Source organism: Ambystoma mexicanum, chromosome 2q (assembly GCF_040938575.1).
Source record: "Ambystoma mexicanum isolate Mex_15411 chromosome 2q, UKY_AmexF1_1, whole genome shotgun sequence".
In the NCBI taxonomy this organism is placed as follows: Eukaryota; Metazoa; Chordata; class Amphibia; order Caudata; family Ambystomatidae; genus Ambystoma; species Ambystoma mexicanum.
The window spans coordinates 1,012,000,496-1,012,025,200 of record NC_090924.1 but is presented as its reverse complement, the minus strand read 5'-3'; the positions used below and the strand labels follow the sequence as shown (position 1 = coordinate 1,012,025,200).

The 24,705-nt window shown below is 45.1% G+C and overlaps 1 protein-coding gene across 1 annotated transcript in view; it reads right to left on the bottom strand.

Moving 5' to 3' along the window:
• Nucleotides 1-24,705, bottom strand: part of LOC138569908 (macrophage mannose receptor 1-like) — a 745,141-nt gene that overhangs the window by 46,446 nt on the left and 673,990 nt on the right. The window contains exon 29 of the mRNA XM_069648337.1: nucleotides 24,327-24,362. Within this exon, the coding sequence (XP_069504438.1) occupies nucleotides 24,327-24,362 (36 nt within the window). The remainder of the gene's footprint in view (nucleotides 1-24,326; nucleotides 24,363-24,705) is intronic.

Here is a 24,705-nt window from a genome sequence, read left to right as displayed (position 1 = left end):
TGCACTTAGATTGATTTTTGAATGTGTTGATGTCTCCCACAGAAGTATATGCTACGTATAGTTAGTATACTTCGGAAATGCAGAGGTAAGTGTTACAGGTAATGATAGAATACCTGAAGGATGAGTGTATAAAAAAGAGATTTGTTGTCCCACAGAAATGATGATTGTCTATAAGGGAGCTCTTTTGCACCCGATATTATTCCTACCACTTTTTAGCGTTTGATCTGGTTTTTATCTTTCTTAAACAAATGATCCGAGTTGCCTACTTCTCAGTTGCTTATGAGGGAGGGTCCTCCGACATTTGTTCTTAGAGTTGAGTTTCAGATAGTTAGAGGGATTGGAGGGGGGAATACATAGGCCCTCATTCCGAGTTTGGAGCTAAGTACCGTCCATTACCGGCATGGCGCAAATAGCGTGTCCGAGCTGGCAATAGACAGCTAAAAGCGCACTATTACGAGTTTGCGGGCACAAGCTTACCACATGAACCGCACCGTAGCGAACACTACCGCCTTAGAGCAATGCGGCATTAGCGGTGACTGTAAATAGCGGTCACCGTTATTTACGGTCACCGTTAAAATGCGGAACCGGAAGGAGCACGGCGGCCATCTTTAAAAACACAATCCATTGCCATCCTCACCAGACAGGACCCCTGGCACACTTTCGACATACCGGAAAGATACCAATACCAACGAGGAATGCCCAAAGCACCAAAAAAGGGAGCTGCTCGCCTCCGAAAGGAGCGGTTCAGCCCTGACGAACTCCAAATGCTAGTGGATACCCTCCATGAGCATGCTGACATTGTTTTCAGCAACGACATGTGGAGGGTGGCAGTGATAAAAAAAAAGACATCTGGGCTCTAGTGGTGCAGAATGTGAGCGCTGTGGGCAACACCCCCGCACCACAAAGGATTGCAGAAATGGTGGGACGACCTGCGGCTGAGGGTGCAGAGCATCCTCTCTGCTAATAGAAGACAGGCCTGGGAGACTGGAGGAGGCCCGGGTTCGCCCATGAAACTAATGCCGTGGGAGGAGACATGTGCGGCCATGATAGGCCCCCAATCCATCGAAGGGGTTGGAGAAATGGAGTGCGGGGCAACGTCATCCGCAGATGGAGGTGAGTGTCCAAAGTCAATACTGCCAACGCCAATGTTATAAAAGTCACTGCTAAGGTCTGGCCAAGGAGTCACAGCATGGTCGGCCACACCCCCCTGTAAATCATGCAGAAGCAAGTGAGACCCAGGCTAGTGCCAGGTGCGAAGCTGTAACCTATATCACACATACCACACAAAGTGGCCCATTCCATGAGGCACACAGGGCAGTTGATATAAACAGTGTGCATGTGAGCCAGCACAGTACCCGTCCAACATGAGTGACACAGACATATGCATGGATTTACCACCTTAGTATTGAATTATGTGCCATTCCCCACCCAAATGCCGATAACCCACAAATATCTGAATGTGCTATTGTAGCCATGTACAAATGCTGGCTCTCAAATCATCACTCATGCCGTCCCTGTCTTCCACCCCCACAGGCAGTGAGCATGACAGCGAGGAGCAGGAGAGCAACCGGCCCAGCAACTCCAGGGGCCAAGGCAGGGGCCGCCGTCTCACTGCGAGGAAGAGAACACCTGGAGGCACACCACCGGCTCCAGCAAGGCCCGTGGAGGGTGCACCACCCCCACCCCACTTCCGCCCCATCCTGCACTGGTGGCAGTCACATGCCCTACGCCGCGGTCTGAGTAATTGAGTGTGGCTGGGGAGGTGGCAGCCACGGCCACCCTCGATGTTGACGACAGCCCCAATTCCATCTGTGGAATGACTGAGGAGGACACATTTAAAGTCGTCCACACCCCTGATGCCCACTCCAACCCCCAGGTCTCCTATAGTGACTCGGGTGAGACTGACACACCTGAGCTATCTGGCCAAGGAGCAACACAGGGACATGCCAGTCCTGTGGCCAGTTACCTTGAGGAAGCGCCGGAAACACATGTGAGCCCGATCCCCAGCAGCTCACAGGCCTGATCACTGACTTCATGCAGGACAATCGGCAGGCCAGGGAGGAGTGGCGGGATGAACTGAGGGCACTGGGCCAGGTCATAACGGACAGCACCAACCGGCTCTGTGAGGTCCTTGGCCGGATAGCAGATGCTCTGGAGGCTGCAAATCCTGCACAACAGCCCCAGCATGAGGACACTCCCTCAACTAGCAACTCGACTCAGAACAGCCCCCTCCGTCGGTCGCTCCGTACAATGCGCCGCCAGGACATGCCTCCCCCTGGCTCTGGGAGCACACAGTGACAATACTGCCATCCACATGTGGGCTATGTGGACCCTATGGGACTACTGTGGGGTTGTTGTGGTGGGAGGGGTAGGGGGGTGAGGGTGTGTTTGGGAGTTGTGGTGGAAGGGGGAGAGGGTGAGGGTGGTGGAGTGTTTGTTTATCACATTGTAATTTTCACTTTAAATTCACATGTTGTTCATCTAAAAAAACAGAGTGGACATTCATCATTGCGCATGTGTCAATTAATATTGCACAGTGCATAGTGTACATGTATCCCCACACCCAGTGCCCGATGTCCAGGCATCCTCACACCCTCTGCTGACTTGTGTGTTAGAAATATTGTCCAATCAATGATAGCCGCACGGCACATCCCTCCTGTGCATCGGCATCGTGATGCTGTCCTGCCACTTCTTCCTCCTCCTCCCCTTCTTCATCATCTGGTGGTAGCAGTTCCATGTCAGGTGGCAGGGGCACGTTCCGAAGGATGCACATATTGTGCAGCATTACACATCCCATGGTGATCTTGGACACCTTCTCATGCTGTAGATGAGTGCCCCACCCGACCGGCTGAGGCAACAAAATCGTGCCTTCAACAGGCCAAAGGTCTGCTCAATCACCACACGTGTACGGGAATGGGAACAATTGTAGTCCTCCTCGTGCCTGTTCTGTGGCTTTCGGACAGGGGTCATGAGCCACAGCTTCAAGGGATAGCCACCATCACCTGCATGAGAGGGGAATGAAGGTAAGTGTTTGTACATTCATGGCGGACAACTGTACTGGTTTTACATGGCAGCAGGTGATTTCTGCCCATACGCACATGTCTCTGGGTACATTGACCCCATTTCTGGCCCCGCTATGTGTCCTGTGCATTGGAATGATGGCGGGGAAGCATCTTCAATATGGGTTATGGTGTGCACTCGCAGCTTGTTGCACATGCATCGTATATGCATGCTGCAGTTTTGTAGTAAAATCATTCATGTGTTGTGTTCTGTGAGATTTGGTAGTAGGGAGTGTTGGCTCTAGTCACTAGCATATTCGTCATTCTGCACTGATAAGTACCATGGTGACTTGCAGCACTCCTATGGGTGTGCAGAACCAGTGACATGCTGTAGTATCCCTGTTAGGCTCACTTCAATGCACTCCCAGGGATGACTGTCCTGTGTGGTGAAATGCTGGAGGCAGCGACATATTGCATATGCAGTGCGTAGTGCAGGATGCCCTTACGGTGTGTGAGGGCCACCAAAGAGTGGTGCATGTGTTGTGGGATGTGGCCTGGTTACCTGTTAGTCATGTAGTGTTGGGTGTCAGCCTTACTTCATCACTGTGGGATTTGGTAGTCATGTGCCGTTTCACTTGCTTTGGGGCACAGTGTTCGATGAGGTGCACATTGTGCACTGGCGTCAACATTTCCACCCAGGTGGAGTGTGCATCTCCCCCCTTCCCACCCAGGTGGAGTATGCATCTCCCCCCCCATTCCGACCCAGGTGGAGTATGCATCACCCCCCTTCCCACCCAGGTGGAGTATGCATCCCCCCTTCCCACCCAGGTGGCATAAGCATCTCCCCCCCTTCCCACCCAGGTGGAGTATGTATCTCCCCCCCCCTTCCCAACCAGGTGTGGAAAGCAGCCACCCACCTCACAACACAGATGCACTGCCATGGCCCAGTCAGGCAACTCACCAAGCAGCCAGGCACGTCGTCCAGCATGTCACTCCATGTAGCGTGGTAGCGTGGAGTTCTGCAGGACCAAAGAGTCATGAGTTGATCCTGGATATTGGGCACAGCAATGTGTGATGATCTTGCTGGTATTGCTTGCGGTTGCGATATGCCATCTCCATGGCATGCAGGACCACCAACTCCACGTGGGTGCAGTCGAGGGCACCTATACAATTTGGCATGCCTGCCAGTGCATGGAAGGCAACTTTTGTATCGAATATCTCCTGGGGAGTCCGTGGTAGGGATATGTAGTCCCTTGTGTGCTTGAGGAGGGCATCCAGCACTTGTTTCAGTATCCGGGAAAATAAGGGTTGTGATATGCCATGCATGTGCCCCACTGTGTGCTGGTAGGTGCCTGTGGCAAGGAAATTGAGCACAGACACTACCTTCAGTAGAGGGGGGATGGTGGTGCGTATTTCAATGAGGCTCACTATGTCGTCATGTATCAGGTCCACTATGGTGGTGATGGTGTCAGGGTCAAGCCGGTACAGGGTGTGGATCTGCTCTGGTGTTAGGTTGAAGGGGGTGGCTGGTGGGGCATGCTGGGCCTGTCTCACCCTCCTTCTCCTCCTGTGTCTCCTCTGTGGTGGCGGCTGTTGTTGTTGTTGTTGTTGTACTGCTACTACTATTGGTATCATCTTGGTGTGGGAGGGGCTGTGGTGTGTGGGTGTGCTCCTTTTGTGCTGTGCCAGACTCCATTGCTTGCACCTGTGCTGATTGTGTGCACCTGTGGCTCTTGGTAACACTGCTCAAGGTTCTTAACACCTTCTCGGAGATGCCGGTATTTACTCCATGCCGGTAAGGTACTTTTCGGGCTTAAGTAGGCCGTTATTTGCATGTCCGCATGGCTTGTGATCAGCTCTGGTTTACGGCATGCCGGTAATGCCGGCATGTTGTGACGCGCGTGCCTGCCTGGACCGCTATTTACGGCATCGTAAAGTACAATGCCGTAAATAGCGGTTTGGTTGGTCAGAATAGCCCGTAGCGGTAAGCGATGCCGGTAATCCATTACTGACATTGTTTTTAACTTACCTCCAACCTCGGAATGACCCCCATAGTTTCGAGGTCAGTCTATTTCACAGAATAATGAGCAGTTGAATCCTGTACACATGGACCAATGTGCATATTACAGACAAGCGGGTCAATAGAGAGCACAAGGCCCGATCCTTTAGTAGAGGTCAAATAACACCTATGGTGTCATGGGGAAATGACCCAGAGGCCGCCCTGGAGTAGGGAGTCCTGGGGGGAGCCAGTTTGATCAAAATTCTCAGTTCTTTTCACGAAATAATCAGAAATCTAAGGTGGATAGTAGAAATATCTTTGATAATGCTTCCACTGTCTCTCTTTCTAAAGAACTTGTCTTTGACGACATATTGTTCCGTTAGGGTGGCCGGAAGCAGGGTCTGGAACCGATGCCTATTCCCATTAATCAAAGAGGTCTCTACGATGTGATGAAGGAGGGGAATAGGAAACATCTATTTTTTGATAGATACAGGAGCACAGAAGTGTTCCATTGACCATTCAAAGGTTCCAGACATTCCACTGTCAGGGTAAATTAATGTTTCTGTAGGGTTTTCTGGTACGCCAGAGGTTAGTCCGGTTTCTCTGCCGGTACCGATTTCACTGGGTCCATTTACGGATCACTGGCCGGTTCTTTTGACATCAAACTGTGGTGAGAATTTGCTGGGGTTTAATCTGTTGAAGGAATTAAATGCGGTAATTCATTGTTCTTCGGGTGGAGTGAGTTTGACGATTTCACCACAGCAATTTTCTGTCTCATAGTTTCTGTCTAGACCCTTGCCACCGGAATTTAGTGACATTCCGGAGTGTTTATGGTCGATTGATGATAATGATGTCGGTGTTTTACAGATTGAGCCTGTTAAAATCATTTTGAAACCAGGAGTAAAGTTGGCACGTATTCCACAGTATAAGATTTCGGTTGATGGCGAGCAAGCTTTGAAGTGTATAGTTTCTGATTTTGTGCACCGTGGGGTAATTGAGGAAATTGCAGGTAGTTTGTGCAATAGTCTGATTTTACCGGGGTTTAAGAAAGGTGATAATGCAATTGCTTTTTGTTTTATTATTGATTTACGCGCTATCAACAAGATTGTTGCTCCACAATTTCCTATTGTGCCTGATGTGACAACGATTTTAACAATGATTCCAGCTTCTGCTACTCATTTTAGTATTATGGATCTTAAGAATGCCTTCTTTGGCATTCCCATATACAAGAATAGTAGATATTTGTTCGCGTTCACCCTAGGGGGACAATTGTTTACATTCACCCGTGCACCACAAGGGTACACGGAGAGTCTGAGTATTTATAGTAGGTCTTTGAAAGGGCAGATCGAGACACTTGAGTTGCCTTCCGCTTGTACATTGTTGTAGTACATTGACGACCTTCTCTTAGCTGCAGACTCGGAAAGTGCTTGCAAAGAGGGTACTGTGTTATTGCGTATTAATTTAGTAGAACATGGACATAAAGCTTCATTTGATAATGTTTTAGTCCTGTTGACAGGAGGTCGCCTATTCAGGCTATCTCCTGTCAAAGGAGGGAAGAAGATTGACGCACAAATAAAATAAGCATTTCTAGCATGTCTGTCCCAAATACACAGAAAGAAGTTAGAGCCTTGATAGGAATGGCTTCTTACTGTAGATAGTGGATCCAAAATAAAAAAAATAAAAAAAAACAATGTTGGCATTGACAAAGAAGGGTATTTCGTTGCCACTACAGTGGAACTTGGAATACCAGAAAGCTTTTGATCTGCTCAAGACTGCGCTGTGTTTTGCACCAGTTTTGGGCACACCAAAGTATGATAAGGCCTTTGTGTTGTATGTGCATGAATGTGATGAATGTGCTTTGGCTGTGTTAATATAGGAGCATGAAGGGGGGGAAGAATAGACCGGGCGGTTATTTTTTCCTCCATACTTGATCCTGTTGCATGCGCTTTTGCTGCATTGTCTGAAAGCTGTCGTTGCTGCTGCTGCTGTGTTTGTAAAGTAGAGTGAGGGGATGGTTCTAGGCCATACTTTAACTGGCATGACACCTCACTCTGTAGATGTTCTGTTAAGAAGAACGCAAAACGCAACACCTTACTTCCGCACGATCAACAAAATATGAATTGATCCTATTTGTACCGCATATTCAAATTGAACAGTGTTGCGTATTTAATTTGGCTGAATTGATTCCTCTTCCGCAAGACATTGCATGCAGTGACGAAATGTCACATGACCGCCTTTATACTGCAGAGTAAGAAATTAAAGGCGGTATTGATTTAAATGATGCACCTTTGAACGATGGTACCTCCATTGCTGTTTATGCCATCACTATACTAAGCAAGATTGTGGAAACCAGGCGAAATTTTGCATAACTCTGCGCAGGCCGCAGAGATTATTGCACCAATTTAAGCTTGTGAACTTTTAGTAAGATATAGAGTGAATATATTTACAGATAACTGGTATACCTTTGGAGTGGTTCATAACTTTGGTTGACAAAGGGTAGAACGAGATTTCTTGACCTTGCGCGGAAAACAAAAAATCCAACATGGCACCCCGATAGTTCGGATACTCTCAGCACTTGCGCTTCCTACTCAACTAGCGATCATGAAGTGCATAACACATTAAAAGATAGTAGATGATGTAGGGAGAGGAAACGTTTTTGCTGACAGGATAGCTGTATGGATCTCTATTTGTACTTAGAAATGTATGTCAGAAAAGAAAACACAAATATATGTTCAGTAGATGAAGGGATTGAATTTGATGAAGGATATTCAAGCTGATGCTACTCCAAAACAATTAAGATACTGGGCTGCAGGTTTTAGCGAGTTTGGATGAGGAAAGGTGTTGGGTAGACAGTTCAAAGGGGAGACGGATGCTACCCGATACAAGCCACCTCCATGATCACAAAGGCTTGTGGTCCCGTTTACATATGTGCTAGAAAAATCCATAAAATACTAGAATCTGTCTAGGTAAACGCAAAACATCTCAGTAATGTGAAATAACTAGACACTTATGTATAGCTCCATTGTCAATATGGATGACCCCCACAGATTAGAACTAGAACTCCCCCCCCCGGATGAAACCATGGAGGGGAGGCCAGCTAATATTTGAAGTCTACCAAAAACCTAGAATGTTAAAAATATGTGGAGTATTTGCTTCTTACTAAATGCTGTAACCAGTTAACTCGAGACTTTTTATTTGATTTATTAACAGGTGCGAGAAGCCCTCCCAGTTAAGTATGAGGGGCCAGGTCACAGAATTCGACCAGGTAGATGGGTGCTCCCGAAGTTATTTGAGAGAGCATCCAGTCTCGCACCAAGCAGAAGAGGACCGCTCCAGGTCGCGTTGGCCACACAACTGCTGCACGAGTAGCGGGGAAGCGTCACTGGATCCACGCTTCGCATGTCAAGAGGATACCTTTCCCTTTGCCACACGACGGAGAAGATAAGCAGAAACTTACTTGCTCTGCTCCCAGCAATCAGTCAGCATTGAGCAGTACTGAAAGTGCTTCGGAGACACTCCCTGAGCCCGCGGGGCCTAGGAAACAGCTGCTTCATCTGCACACTCTCCTGCAGACCCTTTTGCATCCTTGTCTGGTTCTGCTGCAAATTCATCACTTCCATTAGGAAGCAACGACACGCTGTTCGCAGATCACACTGTACCAGGAGTCACAAGGTACAATCTGTGTCCACGAAGCTAGACTTACTGCATGGTTCGGCTGTGCCCGCAGGAAAATAAATATAGGGCTTATCCTTCGCCCCATCCTTTGCATCTGAAGGAAAATAGGTGGCTGGGATAGGGAAAAGACTAAGAAAACACGTGATCAGGAGATCACCAGCAAACGGACTACGGAGTTGTCACTTCAAAGGAACAATGCCTGTTATCGACCCTACTTGTGCGGAACAAACAGTCGCGTGTGTGGCCAACAATGACAATGGACGATCAAATACATGGGCCCTCATTAGGACCTTGGCGGAGAACCATGGTGCTATTGGCACCATGGTCCATGGCGCTAAGTTGCCAACTCCGCCATGGTGGTTGGCGGATTTACCGCCCCATTCCGACCTTGGCGGGGCGGTAAGTCCCCAATCCCCATTTACCCTTCCCCATTCCCATTTTTGCCCCATAGGGCATAATGGGAGTGGGGAAGGCGTTAATTACGCCACCGTAAATTACGGTGGCGTAATTAACAACAAGGTCCCTTAGCGCCATGGATTTTAACGCCTGCAAAAAGCAGGCATTAAAATCACCATGGCGCTACGGGAACTCGTACTCAGGCGGTAAGGGTCGGCGAAGTTTACGCCGGCGTAAACCCCTTACCGCCTGGGTCGTAATGAGGGCCATGGTCTTTCTAAAATGTGTTGTTTTCTTGTAATTGCGTTAACCAGTTTCACAATATTAGCTGCCTTAGGATTTTGGTATATGGAAGAAGTGCGCCCACTTGAAACATTCTTGCATACTGAGAATGTTCCTACTATATCTACACCTTTCGTGCACCTGCACACTCTATCTCCTAGATACTCTCTACATAGACAGAGCTATCATAACAATACATTACTGCTTATCTGTATACAATGCCTTCCTGCCATATGTTCAATGTTAGGGGGATGTTGTGCACAGACTATGGGAACGTTAGGGCCAAAGGTACACGCACCGGAAAGAATGACCAACGAATTTGTGATGAAGGAAATTTCCACTGCAGATCTTATGGCAATTGATATATCTGATGAATGTGATTCAGGATGTATGGACATTGAAACATGGAGTTACTCGTAAAGCGACTAGTTTTCAGTTTAGCACTTGGCTTAGTTGGGGAAAACCGCGTTGCAAAGTTCTGAATTAGAATTGACTACAAGCGCCATCTTGGAAAAAGTCCTCCATCTTGATTCTAACTTCTGCTCACTCTTCAGTAATGATTAGCTATGTTTTCAGCTGCCAGAGCAGAATCAACCTTTGAGCCTTTGTCAACACTAGGGCTGGCAGAACAGACTATTTGTCCTGTGCAAACAAGACCTTGTAGTCAGAACAAACTCTCATTCAAAGTGTTATCTATGTCTACAAAACTCATGCTCCCACAAACAGTGTTATACAATTAAGGTAAACTAATGCTGCGTGTTTTTGAAGGAATCCTGTGTACATTTCTGGAAATAGAATTTACTTTAGAAAGCTAAAGATCCACACAGCTGACGACAACAAAGTTTGTCAGTATGTTTAAGGAACCTTGGAGCTAAAGTGAACTCCAATTTAAAGTGTTTTCTGAATCAATAGCCTCAGCCATATTCAAACATAAGAAATGAATGTTAGACAAACTAGAACTTTGTACCTTAAAAATAAGCTATTGAATTTGTTTCTTGAAACTAGGATCAGCCTAAGCTGGATAACCAACATGACCAGACAGAACAAAGTTGTAACCATTGTATTTTGAAGACTGGAAAACACTTGAAGTATGTAAAGACAATATTGTTGTATTTGCCATGTGAACTGGGCACAAACCCAAATTTGTAACCTATTAGTTTGGAGATGGGCTGAGCTATGACCAGGACTATGTATAAATACTGCACGTTTTGTGATGACCAGGACTCACTCCCCTCACAGTGTTTCTGGTACACACTGTGAGGTGCTGTGAACCAGATATCTATCTGCTTTGATATTTGATTCGGTACAGAATAAATCTTTGACTTCGTGACTTGCGGATCTAATTTCTGGTAGTACCAAGCCTCGATATTTGCTTGATTTTACACTGCTTCCTTTCTCAACTTAACAAAAAAAACGATTAGTACCCGGTGCATTTTGCCAGATACTAATAGCAACATTTACCTTTCAAGGGGGGCATTGGCAGGTCTAGTAATGCCCCAGGCTAACGGTAATCCCCATGCCCCTTGCTAGGGTAGTATTGCTTAAATCATTTTTTTTCATTTAGACACCATATGTTCAACTGCCTCTTTAAACACATCATCCTCATCATCAAATCATCAATTTCCTCTGATTCTCTAAGTGGCAATTGGAACATTTTGTTTAAGCTAGATACAAATATGTGAGCAAAATTGCTTTCTTCCTATTCTGAAGTGATGTGCGAATTCAGACAAAATGATTACTGAACTACGGAACATGCCTGTCAAACACCTCAGCAAGATTATCTTCAATAGTTAGGCACAGGCACAGGCACTCCACTCTGACAGTGGCCTTTTCCCTGGCTTGGCCCTCTGTTGGTACTGTTCACTAGTGACTGTACTGTTGTTGTTATCTCTGTGCCAGCTGCCCACCTTCCCCATTCATGGCACTGGCGAGTGGTTAGCATTTATCACAGTAATGGGACAGTATGTGTTTAAGTGTCCATTAGTTGGCAGCTTGGGAACCGCCTATGTATAGGTGCACCCTAAGCAGATTGTATGGCATTAGAAAAAATGAAAGTGCCCAATTTAACAAGGAACTGCATATGACCGCTGAGTAAACCATGTGCAGCAAAGCAGGCACCATACTGATACTGGCACATATAGGGATGCCCACTGAACTAGTGAGCAGCACCTTGGACTGTTAATGCATGGCTGCTGACCGTACCACACATCCGAGCCATTCACGCTTCTGCAGAAGTGATACCAGTTTTTACAGTAATGCATATGTTCCAATGTGAAATAGGCTTACTAGATCAGTGTGCCTTCAGGACCAGCACGAGTGCCCAGTGCTGTCAAATTCCAGCTCATTGCTATTCATTAACGTGGATACCTAGTACAACAATGTTGGCATTGCTTCCAGTGTTGTTGCTTGCTGTGTGACAACGATTGACTGACATTTAAAAAATGTAATTTGCCAAAACACTGCATCATAATAGAACTGAGTCTGATACAATAGATGATGGTGTTCGAAATAAGTGCTGGTGCTCATAAACAAGTTCCCGAGCTGAACCCTGGCAAATGCCCCTGCAAATGACTAATCGAGTGTTTCCATCGAAAAGGTTTCCAACTAAACCTTTTCCATCGAAACATATCCATCGAACATATATGCATCGAATGCGTATATGTGTATGGTAAAGGGTTCATTTTCGTTGGAGTGGGTTTTTAATGGTAAAAAATGGGTGACTGCGGGTGGACTCCCCCCAAAAAATACAAAAAAATCCATTTGATGCAAATATTTTCCATGGATAGGTTTCGATGAAAAAAACTTTAGTTGGACAGTTTTTGTTGCAAAGACCATAAACCACTAATCAGTGCTTGATCAAAACATCACAAAAGGCCATCCATTCAACATATTAGATGTTATGTGTTGATATGTTGCACATACAACTAAAAATGTAAAATAAACAAATGGAAATTGGAATTTGAATTTGTGCACAATTTGGGCATCTTAAGGGTATGCATATATGAATACTCTATCCAAAATCAAGGTGCTAATATGAGAAATATGAAGTAAGAGCAGTGTTAAGTTGCTAATCATTGTGGAATGCAAGAAAGGGTAATGGGAGAGTTGTAAGCACAACAGAAATGTTCCCCTAAGCTTCTCTGCTATTATCCCCTGAATTATGCAGCTGCCACTCAATGTCCCAACGTTGTTCTACATGGAAACTACTGCTGAATGAAGTTCTTATTATAATTTGTGACTCAACATAGCTTTAATGCCAGAGTAGTCATCATTTTAAATGTTTTGTGATATTAATTATGGATTAGTATTGTGACCCTGGAGTTAATTTTCCCAGGTCCCAAAACAAACATGCTCTACAGGTGAAGATAAGAACGTGGCACATGGAAGCATATGCTCCATGGCTGGGAGCCATCACTACCGCTGACTTAAGTTCGTGTTTTTGGTTGGGCAGAATGTCACAACCAAAGTAGGATGCCATCAGACGGCCCCCATCACTCCTATAATGATGACATAATCAGATGTTTATTCATACAAGTTCCATACATTTGGTACTAAAATTGGGCCATTATAACACCCATTTTTGATGCACACAGAAGTGAGAGTAATCTAGCATTATAGAAAAATGTGATATATTTGTTGTTATTATTGATATAATTTGATGTGGCTTTTATAACGCGCCTGTTCACAAGTGTTTCTTGGCACAACAAGATAAGGAGAGGGAAAACAAAGGGTTGACAAAAACTTTACTAGGCCTTGTAACATTAAGATTGTGCAAGTGCGGGGAGAGGGAAGAGGAGAAGTGTCAGGGGGATTGGAAGGGGGAAGTGCAGTTAACTATCAAATGCAGCCAGCAGGTGGCTCATAAGTGCAGAGAGGAGGGACTGTAGGGTTGCAGATACAGACCCTTGAGTGCTGGGGAGCCCAGAGGCAGCGCAAGGGCCTGAGTTCAGAGGATGACCAGTTGACCAGTGCGCGGAGCAGTGAAGTGCATCAGCAGGGGAGAGGAAGAGAGAAAGCAGAAGCAAAAAGGAAGGTCTTGAGCCGGAGGTAGTTCTGCTCAAGTTTGAGAGAGGCAGGGAGGATGTTCCTGATGGAGGCCCCAGCCGAGGAGATAGATCTGTCCCCAACTCTCTGCTTGGAGAAGCGTCTGGCCCTCAGAGAGTTGGAAGTGGATGAGCAGAGAGCTCTAGAAGGAAGATGTTTTGGAAGAGAAAGTTGGAGGTAGAGCGGTCCCAGGCCCCAGAAAGCCTTGTGGATGATGCAGAGGGTCTTTGAGTTGATTGTTGCAGCCACAGGGAGCCAGTGAAGAGATTTCAGTGCTGGAGTGATACAAACCCTGGGCTTGAGGCCAAGGAAAATTCTTGCAGTCCTGTTCTGGATACGTTGTAAAGTTTGAATAGTAGTGGCAGGAAGATTTAGAAAGAGGCTGTTGCAATAGTCCAGCCTAGAGAGAACCAGAGCTCTGGAGACAGCTGATAGTTTGACTTCTTAGAGACGTCAGAGATGTAAGGAGAGAAGGAGAGGGTGGAATTTGGGGATGCCACCAATGTTAGACTCACAGGAAGGAGCAGGGAGATGGCCCAGAGTGGGTGGCCAGAGAGAGAGAGAGGAAAGGAGGGAGCGTGTGTCCCAATTAGGAGGATCTCAGGCTTTCTGGCATTAAGGCAGAGATCATTGGCGGCACACCATTCATGAATTGTAGCCAGGCAGTCTGGTATGACAGAAGAAGCAGAGGTGGCTGAGGGGAGCCTGAAAGAGAGCTGAGTGTCATCCACATAACATTGAAAATTGGAGCAGTAAGTAGTGATGCGGTGGGCAAGAGGTGCCAGGTAGTGGTTGAAGAGCCAGGGAGAGATATTAGACCCCTGGGGAGCACCACAAGTAGAGAGAGGGATAGAAAAGAGGAAAGACCCCATTTGGACCTGAGAGGGTTGGTCGTGAGAAAGGAGATCAACCTTTTGTTGCCATTGGTAATCAAGATATGAGTGTATCTTGCTTATTCTTGATGTGATGCATCTTTATACAAGGATTCCCCATGACAAAGGCAATCGAGCCGTAAGCGAATCAATATTGTGCAAGAGGTAGCCATGATTTCTTGTTGCTGCTATTATGTACAACACTTATTTACAATAATTTTTTTCACTGAAGATCATTACCGGCACGTAACAAGACAGCAGTGAGGCCTACATTTCAGTGAGTTCGATCCTTTATAAACCATGCAATGTGGAGCAGGCAGTCCCCTAGTGCTCTCTCTGCTTGCTATGCAAAATGATTCATGGCGATGTTCCAAAATCCATACAAAAGTATAGTATGGACTGTAGTGGGCTAGGCATGTTTACAATATAAAAAATGTTGGCCTGATTCACAGTGCGTTTTCCTATGGGATTGTGCTATTATAAAAATGCTTCTGTGAATCAGGCCCTATGTATTTGAGGATTGGACCAATGCCATGAAGAGCTAGGTTTACGGCTAGATTGTTTTGAAAAAATGGATCAAAAATCCCCCTTTACAGATGGGCATGATGTGACGATTATTTTTGGACACCACCCTAATATTTAGGGACAATTTATTAAGCGGGGGGGGGGACTTTTCAAACATACATTGTTACAGAAATATTTCCTTTTACATATTGTTTGTGAATTTGAACGATTAGTTTAGAATTATTTGCTTTTGAAGAAGAAGATCAAACTTTGTCTCATACATTTCTGGAGATTGGATATGCGATTCAGCTTGTCTTTCAACAAGAACATGAAAAAGGTCCTACAGAAGGCAGGATTGATTTTATTTATGTTCAAAAATATCCACAAAAACAGAGATTGGTATTTAAGACGACTTATTAATGGGCCACCCAATGGATTATGAACAAAAATTGTCCTATTTCTCCAGCAGATTCTGAGTCCAAAGTATTGTTTCCTAAATCCCAAACTGGGTCACACAATTGGCCAAGAAATGAGTTCAGCTCATAAAGATCTTCAAAAGAAAATATGTACAAACATATACATTTGGGACACATTCCTGTTTAAGTTTTATTGGCAATATTAAAATGTATGAATACAGTTTTCATTCAAATCGCTGGAAATATGTTGTTGCAAATTAATATGAAATCATAGTGAAAACGAAAATTCCAAAATGATGTTAAATTAAGTTAAACAGATTCAAAGGAAGAAAAGTGAAATGATGTTTGCTATTACTTAAACATTAGTGCTAAGATCTGCGGGTTGGAGAGTTCCCTTAGATCTGAATATCCAGAGATTTCACAACTGGAGCAGTTATCATTTGGAAGGAAAGAGTTTTGTTCATGTCCTTTAGGCTGCTTCATGTGGGCCCCAGCAGCACTGCCATGCTGTTTCGTTTGTAAATTCCTAACTTTGATTAGTTTAGAATTTCACGAGAGCGGTATAATCTTTGTGGTTTGGATTTGACCATTGTGACTGTATCACCTAACTAACTGTAGGAAACCACATTAGGATGGTGATCAGTGTTGGGTGACACCCTGTGCTAGTAGGTACTGGGCGCCGAGTAGGTTTTTAAGGCATCCCCAGTCATAAAAGTCCTCATTTAAATTTGTATTTTATTTTATTTGTAGAGTGCCATATGCCACAGCGCTTTCCAAGAGGTATAATACAATGGTACAAATCAAGTGAAAATCAATCACATGAGTGAATCAGTGGGACAACAGGTGGTCCTTGAGAGGAGAGCGAAAATGAGGATTGGAAGTGAGAGAGCAAAGAGAAAGGGGAAGTGTGTTCCAGTGCTTAGGGGCAAGACAAGATTGCGCACAGGGGGACGGGGTACAGATAAAAGAAAAAGAGACTGAGAATGGAGAGAGTGAGCCAGAGAATAGAAGGAAATCAAAGCAGAAAGATCGGGAGGCACCATAGCATGAAGGCATTTGAATATAAAACAGTGGACATTAAAGAGAACATATGATTCAAAAGAAAGCCATTGAAGCGACATTAAGTCACAAGTAGAAAGGGAAAAGAGTAAACATACAGATGAATGTGTATAGAACAATTGTAGATGGAACAAAGTGGAGAGAGATGGGTAGCAGGTAGACCAAGAAGTAGACTGACGCAGTAAAACAGAAGAGAAAAGATGAGCAAAGAGACAAGAATGTTGGCAGTGTGGAAAGAAAGGAAAGGATGTGTTTTCTGAAAATAGAAAATGTGGAGCTGATGGCATCGAGCAGTAGTGGAAATATGGGAAGACAACATAAGAGAAGAGTCGAAGATTACACCAGGGCAGACAGAGAGATTGCAAGAAAGGAAGAGGGAAAAGAAATAGCATGTGGAGGCAAAGACGGTGGAATAGTGGGAAAAAAGAGGACCTCCATCTTGGAAGGGTTTAGGTGAAGATAGTGGTCAGATATTCAAGACTCGATGGCCGATAAAATGGAGGTAAGAACCGAGTCGATGCAAGGGGTGAAGAGGAAAAAGAAAGAAAAAGCTGTGTATCGTCAGCATAAAAGTGGCGAGCGTGACCAAATGAGACAATAGAAACAAAAGGAATAGTGTAAAGAGAAAATAGGAGAGGACCCAAAACCGAGCCCTTAGGAATATTGAACCGAAGAGGAAGAATGGCCAGGCCAAGAGTACATGCGAGTAGGAAGATAGGAATAAAATCATACCCCTACAATGGACCCCCACGTGGAGAGGCACTTAGATCTAATCCTTAAAGGGACTCCTTTCCATTAGAGGAAAACACTGGCAGAGCCATTTAACAATCCTAGTCAGAGCAAAACATCTAACATAGGAAAGGAAGACTCTCCCGTCAACAGAACAATGTTGCACCACTTCAAATTTCCCTATGAGTATGGAAATACATGCTTTTCCTTCTGGAACGGTGCAGGAGAAACCCTTTCACATTGTGTTTCACACGCACATAACCCACTGACTTCTCCCGGTTACATAGTCACGCTTTAACGATGAAGAAAGGATCCATGCGGAATGCGCAAGTACAGAATCTAACACTCCCCATTCTCCCAGCTTCAAGGATTAAAAATTGGCAAATCCCAGTAACAAATGGAGCAAAGATTTCATTGAAGCCTTCACATGCTTACTTGAAGATTTGCAGATTCCCAATTCACATCCCATGAGAACAGGGGGACCAAGATGCCTGTAATAATAGCTGTGCTTCCGGTGCAGGGAGACTCCAAACCTGCCCATGAACCCTTTGGAATGCAAGATGTTGGCAGACCTTCATGTAACCTCCGGCTAGCCCCCTTCAAATCCATATGACCACACACCCATGACCAATCATAAAATAGAACGTCCCTCAATACACAGGTGTCCTTGTTGTCACTAAGCATCACCCAAGGACAGTAGGGACCATCCTATGAAATGCAGCCAGATCTGATTGGATATGTGGAATGTTAGATTAGAAGATGAAGGAAGGGGTTTGGTGGAGAGTGGGGAGAAAAGCGAGCTGGTGGTTGAAGGGAGAGTCTTGAGGAGGTTGGAGAAAGGGAATGGTGTCATCAGGGGGAGAAGAGGTGTTTGGGAGTAGAGGAAGCAGACCATCAAAGCAAAGTAAGAGAGAAATGTGGGAGGAGATTAGAGGAGAGAGTTGCCACGAGGCGAGGAAGAGTTATTGTAGTGTGGGGGAGGTGGACTATTTGAATGAGAAGGAGAGATTTGTGGGGAGGTTAGAAGAGAGGTGCCATCGGGAAACCAAGCAGCCAGGAGATGTAAAGAGATGTAAGCCCTCAGAATCTGTGACAGAGAGGAAGGAGCTAGAGTGAGAGATGCCAACACAGTACCTGAGAAGGCAGGAGGAGAACAAGTAGCCATTCTAGCAAGAATGAACAGAGAGGTCCCAAAGCAGAACCTAGAAGAAATGGGAGGAGTGGGCGGCAGTAAAATCTCACCAGGGGCCAAGGAGCTTAGGGGCCAAGGAGCTTATGCTTGGAGGGTCAGATAGAGGATGTTTTGGGGATCAAGACCCAAGAGCAGGAGGTGGTCAACTGAACAAGAATGCCCCAGGCTCAAACCCAACTGCCTGGCAGAGGGGGGCCAGTTTTGGCAAAGCTCACCTGTTGTCTTGTCCTGCGGGAGGAGACCTGTCAACCGATCCAAGATGTGTCAACTGTGGAATGCCCCCCACCATACTCATTTGCAAAGTGTTTGGGGACTCACAACTGAATCCTGACGATAAAGACCATGGTTATCAATTGGACACTCACACCATGGTGGATAGCACCCACTGTTTGAACTGTTGTAAGAGACTTTGCTTCTGTTTTTTGCCAAAGACAATACTTGCTATTGTTTTTTTTTGCATTTGTTAGAAAAGCTCTTCTGTTACTGAAAGCTACCAGTGTCTCTGCCTTATGTGAGTATCACATGGCTACCGTGTCATACCATACACAGCTGTGTCAAAGCCCAGACGTCTAACTGCCTTTGGGCAATTACTTTTTCCATGGTCGGAACAATAAATTGCATTGCACTGCAAACATACAATTAATATTTTAACAATAGCACGTGTGCATAATTACAAGGTAACCATTGGCATGTGTAGCACTAACTCTTCAACATTACAGAGCAATGGCGCTGCTGCTACTCATATCAACATTAGGCAGACATGTATTAACAAGTTCGAAAAAAGGAGGCATCCTCGTTTCTACATAGTGACAAAACCAATGGTCATCAGCAGTGCTGCTAGCTACTGCAAGGGAAGTGCTAAGTCCCATCTTGTACTAAATGCTAACCGGTGCCCCAGACTTAAGGTAACATAGGTAGAAAGTGAATTTGTATACCTCAGTCGCCTCAGCTTTGTTTACAGGAGTCCTTAGCAGTCTATACTCATTAGATCAGTCAGTCAACAGTTGAAGCCTCCACTCAAAAATAGTACGGTAAGTACCAAATAAAACACATCTTGAAACAATGTTTCTAAAAAAATATGTAGTTTACTTAAACACAGACAACATGCTAAAAACAGCAATCACCCACCCCTGCAGGGCAAGTACACAGAACATGCGGCCAAGATATACATAGGTTGGACACTCTGCATAATGAAGGTGAGGGTAATTGGGGAGAAAGTGGGGAGAAAAGCGAGCTGGAGGTTGAAGGGAGAGTCTCGAGGTTGGCGTAAGGGAACAGTGCCATCAGGGGGAGAAGAGGTGTTTGGGAGTGGAGGAAGCAGACCATCAAAGCAAAGTAAGAGAGAAAGTTGGAAGGAGATTAGAGGAGGAGAGAGTTGCCACCAGGCGAGGAAGAGTTATTGTAGTGTGGGGGAGGTGGACTATCTGAAAGAGAAGGAGAGATTTGTGGGAAGGTTAGAAGAGAGGTACCATCGTAACCAAGCACCCAGGAGATGTAAAGAGCTGTAAGCCTGTAATCTGTGACAGAGAGGAAGGAGCTAGAAGGTGAGTTGAGGGTGAAATGAGGGTAAAATGCAGACGAGAATGGAGAAAATGCTGGAAATGCAAAATGGTTACCTTGAATGCCTTGCTACTGTACGGTTAAGGGCCTTAAACTGTCCCTAGGGTCCATAGTACAAGGCCTCTCGCCAGCCTTAACTCTACCTTACTCTCTATTTGCTATTCTATGTGCTTTTCAATGGTTCAAGATGCGGTTCAATGTTGGAAGCTTGCAAGACTTGAAGAAAGCATGCAATTTGGTTCCAGCCTCTCAATGCGGCAGGGGCTCGATCAGCAGTAAACGCCCTCAACCATGGTGTCTTGAATGGCATTCTGGGCAGCTCAACGGTGTAATGCAGTGGCTTGTTGCACAGGCAGTGGACAGGTACAGGAAGCTTTAGTGTTTCAAATGTAGTTCTGATCGGCCTCGGCTGACTCGACGTGCATGCACCAGCAATGCTAGGCGCAATACCCTTGGCCTTCACAAATGCTTTGGGTCCTTTTAACAGTTCCTTTGAACGGTTTATGCAGGGATGTCATTTCACCAAAATGCCAGGGGTAGCGGGAGTGACATCACACAACCCTTGACTTCTGATGACATCACAGGAAGTGATGTCATTGACCCCACCCCAAAGTGACATCACGGGAAGCGATAGAACATGACCTTTCACCACTCGAAAAAACAGGAAGTGGCATCACATAGCATTGTTTTTAAGTACACTACGAAAAATATGTTTACGATATCACTGTAAAGTGATATACATTTCATACAAGAATGGGTCACAATATGTATCGTTAATATCAGTGCGTATAGGCCCATATTACAATATCACTGTGAATGCAAGCAGACGTCCAAGGCCAAACGATAATGATGTGTTATTATATAGCATTTAAGCGTTTCATATAGAATAAATATACATGCAATATCACTCAACCTCTGTTGGCACTCATTTATCAACCTCAGTAGGATGAAAGGCTGAACTGACCTTGCTGGGAGTCGAAACTGCAACCTGCAGATCACACACACATTGCAGCACCCAGCGCTCAACCCACTGAGCTTTCTTACCGGCTATAGCTACCAGAAAACCAGCCACTCATAGAACAAAGAGCCCTTGTGAAACACTTGTGTACGAGCGTGATAGAAATAACATATCAATATCAGTATCACATGCTGCTGGCCACAGCCCATGAGCCCCAGTAGAAAAAAAATGAAAACGTGTATATATATACATATTTTAGGGGTATTAAAGGAGACCACAGGGGTAGCAAGGGAGACTTCAGGGGTCGCAGTTGCGATTCTGGTGACCCTTAAATGACGTCCATGAGTTTATGACCTTGATTCTGCCCCCCCAACCATGGTAGGGTGCCAAGATCTTGCAGACGGCTTGCCACAAAACAAGGCAGTGAGCTTCCTGGGTACCAGTCTTTTGCAGCAGCTATCAGGTTTTCATCTTCCAGCAGATCGGCACTATTATCGCTTACACGTCGTTAAGGAAAGAGTAGTCAACTCCTCTGGAAATGGTTATCTTCAACCCCGATATGGTTGAAGTATTCCAAGATGATTCCAAGCTAGAGTCTCCTAAAATTTCTCCAAGAATATTTCCAGTAGTGAGTCCTGCTTACTCCTTATATAGCGGAATCTAGACAGGGTATTCATTTGTTTACAAGCCTCCTCTCAGTAGCCAAACATGAATTACTTTGACATGCGTTCTCTAATTTGCTCTGTCACACTCAGATGGAGTCCAGAGTCTGCAGGAATTTGAGTGGGGCCAACAGGAAGTGATGCAAGCACGATGGCGGTATCCTAATTTTCAGAGTAATTGAATTACCTCTCCTTTCTATTCCCTTTCCCATCTGCCTCCTACAGATACAAGGGCCTACATTATAACTGTTTCCTCTAAGCTCACCCACCTCCGGCTAAAATTACTTTAAAATGGACATTGTCCAGCCCTACTCATGAAGGTCAGTTTTTCGACTGAGGCGGGTGTCAAGATCCTCACTAGAGGGCAAATCCTTGCCTACGAGAACCTGGTGACAGTTCACTTCAAATGGAATGAGCATGCAGCACCTATGCACTCTGGTCTGCTCAGCCAGCGATAAGAATGCTAAGATTGCTAGAGAAATATGTTTATACAGAAAATTTGAAATGGGCAATAACTTTGTTTCATTTTATACCACTATAACCATCTTTTGCGAGGATATCGATCTATCTTTCATTCACATCAACCCCTAACTTATAATTTTTATTTTTGTTTTATTGGTCACTTGGTAGACGCTTATACAATTAGCAAAATTGTTTCAAAGTGCTGACAGGGCAACAGGGTGGGGACAGGGGAAGGAAGAGAATGAATCACAACAAAGATAAATAATTGAATTGGCAGTACAACAAATCAGAATAATAAAGGGAGGGGAGACAAACCTACTATGCCTTGTGAGTGTTCAGAACGTGCAAGTGCAGAGGGGAGGGGGCAATGGAATAGGTGCTATGGTGCTCATGGAGCAGTGCTCAGGGTGAAGTGCTAAGAGAAGAAAAAATGTAAGGGCAACCTCCAGTGAGGTGGGTGAGCCTAAGCAAGTGCAGTTAATAGACAGTGGCTGGGATGAGAGAGGTGGGGGGTCAGGGCCCGAGGATACATACGGGCCCTGCACATCAGTCATGATACTGTATGATCAGAGGAGAAAGACAAGGTAAAGAGAAAGGTCTTGAGGCTTTTTCAGAACTTAAGGAGGTCCTGCTCAAGACACAGGGGTAGATGGATGCTATTCCACAGAAGGGAGCCTGCTGAGGAAAGCGATCGACTGCCAGCTCTCTGTTTAGCAAACCACTTCACATGCCAGGAGCTGGTGCCAGAGGAGCGCAGGTGTCTAGAAGGGGAGGTTTTGGTCAGGAAGCGTTGAAGATAGAGTGGTCCCCGGCCCCAGATAGCCGTGTGGATGATACAGAGGGATTTGAATTGAATCCGTGCTGAGACCGGGAGCCAGTGAAGGCTTTAAGACATGCGGCCCCTGGGCTTGAGGCCAAGGATAAGTCCTATTCTGGGTTAGCTGGAAAGGTCGCACAGTGGAAGAAGGAAAATAAAGGAAGAGGCTGTTGCAATAGTCTAGCCTGGAGGGAACCAGTGCACGGGTAACATGGAGTCTCTGGGGGAAGGTGAGGAAGGGTAGAGTTCATTTGAGAAAGAAGAGCTGATAGTGGGACTTCTTGACAATTCCTGAATATGAGGAATGAAGGAGAGGGAGGAGTCGAAGATGACTCTGAGATTCCTGGCTTCAGAGGAGGAGACAGAGGGAGAGCCCACGGAGGAAGGACAGAGTGCAGGGAAGAAGTAGGGTGCAGGGGACCCAATAGGGAGAATCTCTGTTTTGCTGGAATTGAGGCAGAGGTCGTTAGCAGTGCACCAGACCTGGATGGCAGAGAGGCATTCAGGGATGAAGGAGAGTGCAAGGGCGTTAGTAGGAAGTTTGAAGAAGAGTTGTGTGTCATCAGCGTAGTACTGGAAGTTGGGGGAGAAGGAGGAAGTGAGGCGTGCCAGCAGAGAAAGGTAAATGTTAAAGAGCCAGGGCAAGAGAATGGAGTCCTGGGGGATGCCACAGTGGAGGAGGAAGTAGGGGAGGAGAAAGGGCCCAGTATGATTTTTGAAGGAACGGTCAGTTAGGAAGGAGGTAAGCCAATCAAGTGCCTGAACTGCAATTCTCCCAACAGGTATATTGCTAATTGAAGATACTGAAAAACTATGTCTGTCATTTCTAAAAAAGGCCATTCGATTTTACTCATAACTTTTATCTGCATTCTACAGATAAATCCATTGGAGGCAAGATTCCTTTTGCTGTCCAGAATGTGTCCTCCACTTCATATGCTGTAACAACATTTTTAGCACATATGCCAACCAAAATGGGACGTCACTTTTAAGTTAACAAAATGGATGCTAAATGTTACAAATTAATTTAGTTTAGCAGACTGTAAATCCATTCCATGCTTTCTCTTACCCTGTAATACTTGTGTAATATAATACTCGTCGAATATGGTAAGGGTATCAATAGACATTAGCAAGGGTTTGAATTTGGTGTGATTAGCTTTAAAAAGAAAACCTTTCTTGAGAAATGGCTTCACAGCTCCTGCATGGGAACATTTTAAGCACCTGATACATGTCTCTGAAACGTGGTCACTTCACATTTCAGATGCTGACGGGTCGGTAGGCAGTGCAAAGCTGATGCAAATATGCATCCACCATATGAATGGTCATGATTACATTACATCCTCACAGGACCTGAAATCATCTTTGGCCTAATCAACAGAGCATATGTGGGAAATGTGTCTGATGGGAAGCACACAATTACAGCAGAGGGTCTACGCACAATTTGCAAAGTAATAATCAAATAAAAAGCACAGACCTGTACACCCGTGCAGGTGGCATCCTGTCGCATACATCAAATCAGGATTGGTGCAAAGCCAATCTGCAGAACCTGTTGTTCATGTCAATAGGGTTCTGCATAGTAATTAAGCATGCATACACACACACACATTTCATGCCTAAGACATTTGAAAATCAACTGATTTATGAACACTAAAATGAAAAAGGAAGTCCGTCATTAGTTTTTAAATGTTTTTATGTAATGTTACCTGGCATGACCGGTGACTTTTCGGTTGCGTCGAGTACTGTGAAAAGACAAAAAAGACTAATGAGCATCAATAATATTCTTCATTTACCAATTATAATGTACAATAGGTGGATATAAAATACGTCAAATAAGGCATTAAATGCACAATAAAGTGGAGACACACTTCAAGTTCATTCATTCACACTATAAGAATTTAAAAAAGATCCTTGCTGTATTAGAATCATCGCTCTTAACTATAAATTATTCCATCATAACCCTCACACTAATCCTGCATTTTAAGTGTAGCAGGTTGGTAGGAAGACAATGAGAAAGTAGTGTGGTTGAGCAGAGGAAATGCACCTTCTTGGTTTATTTTCCAAATCCTACACGTATGAGATATA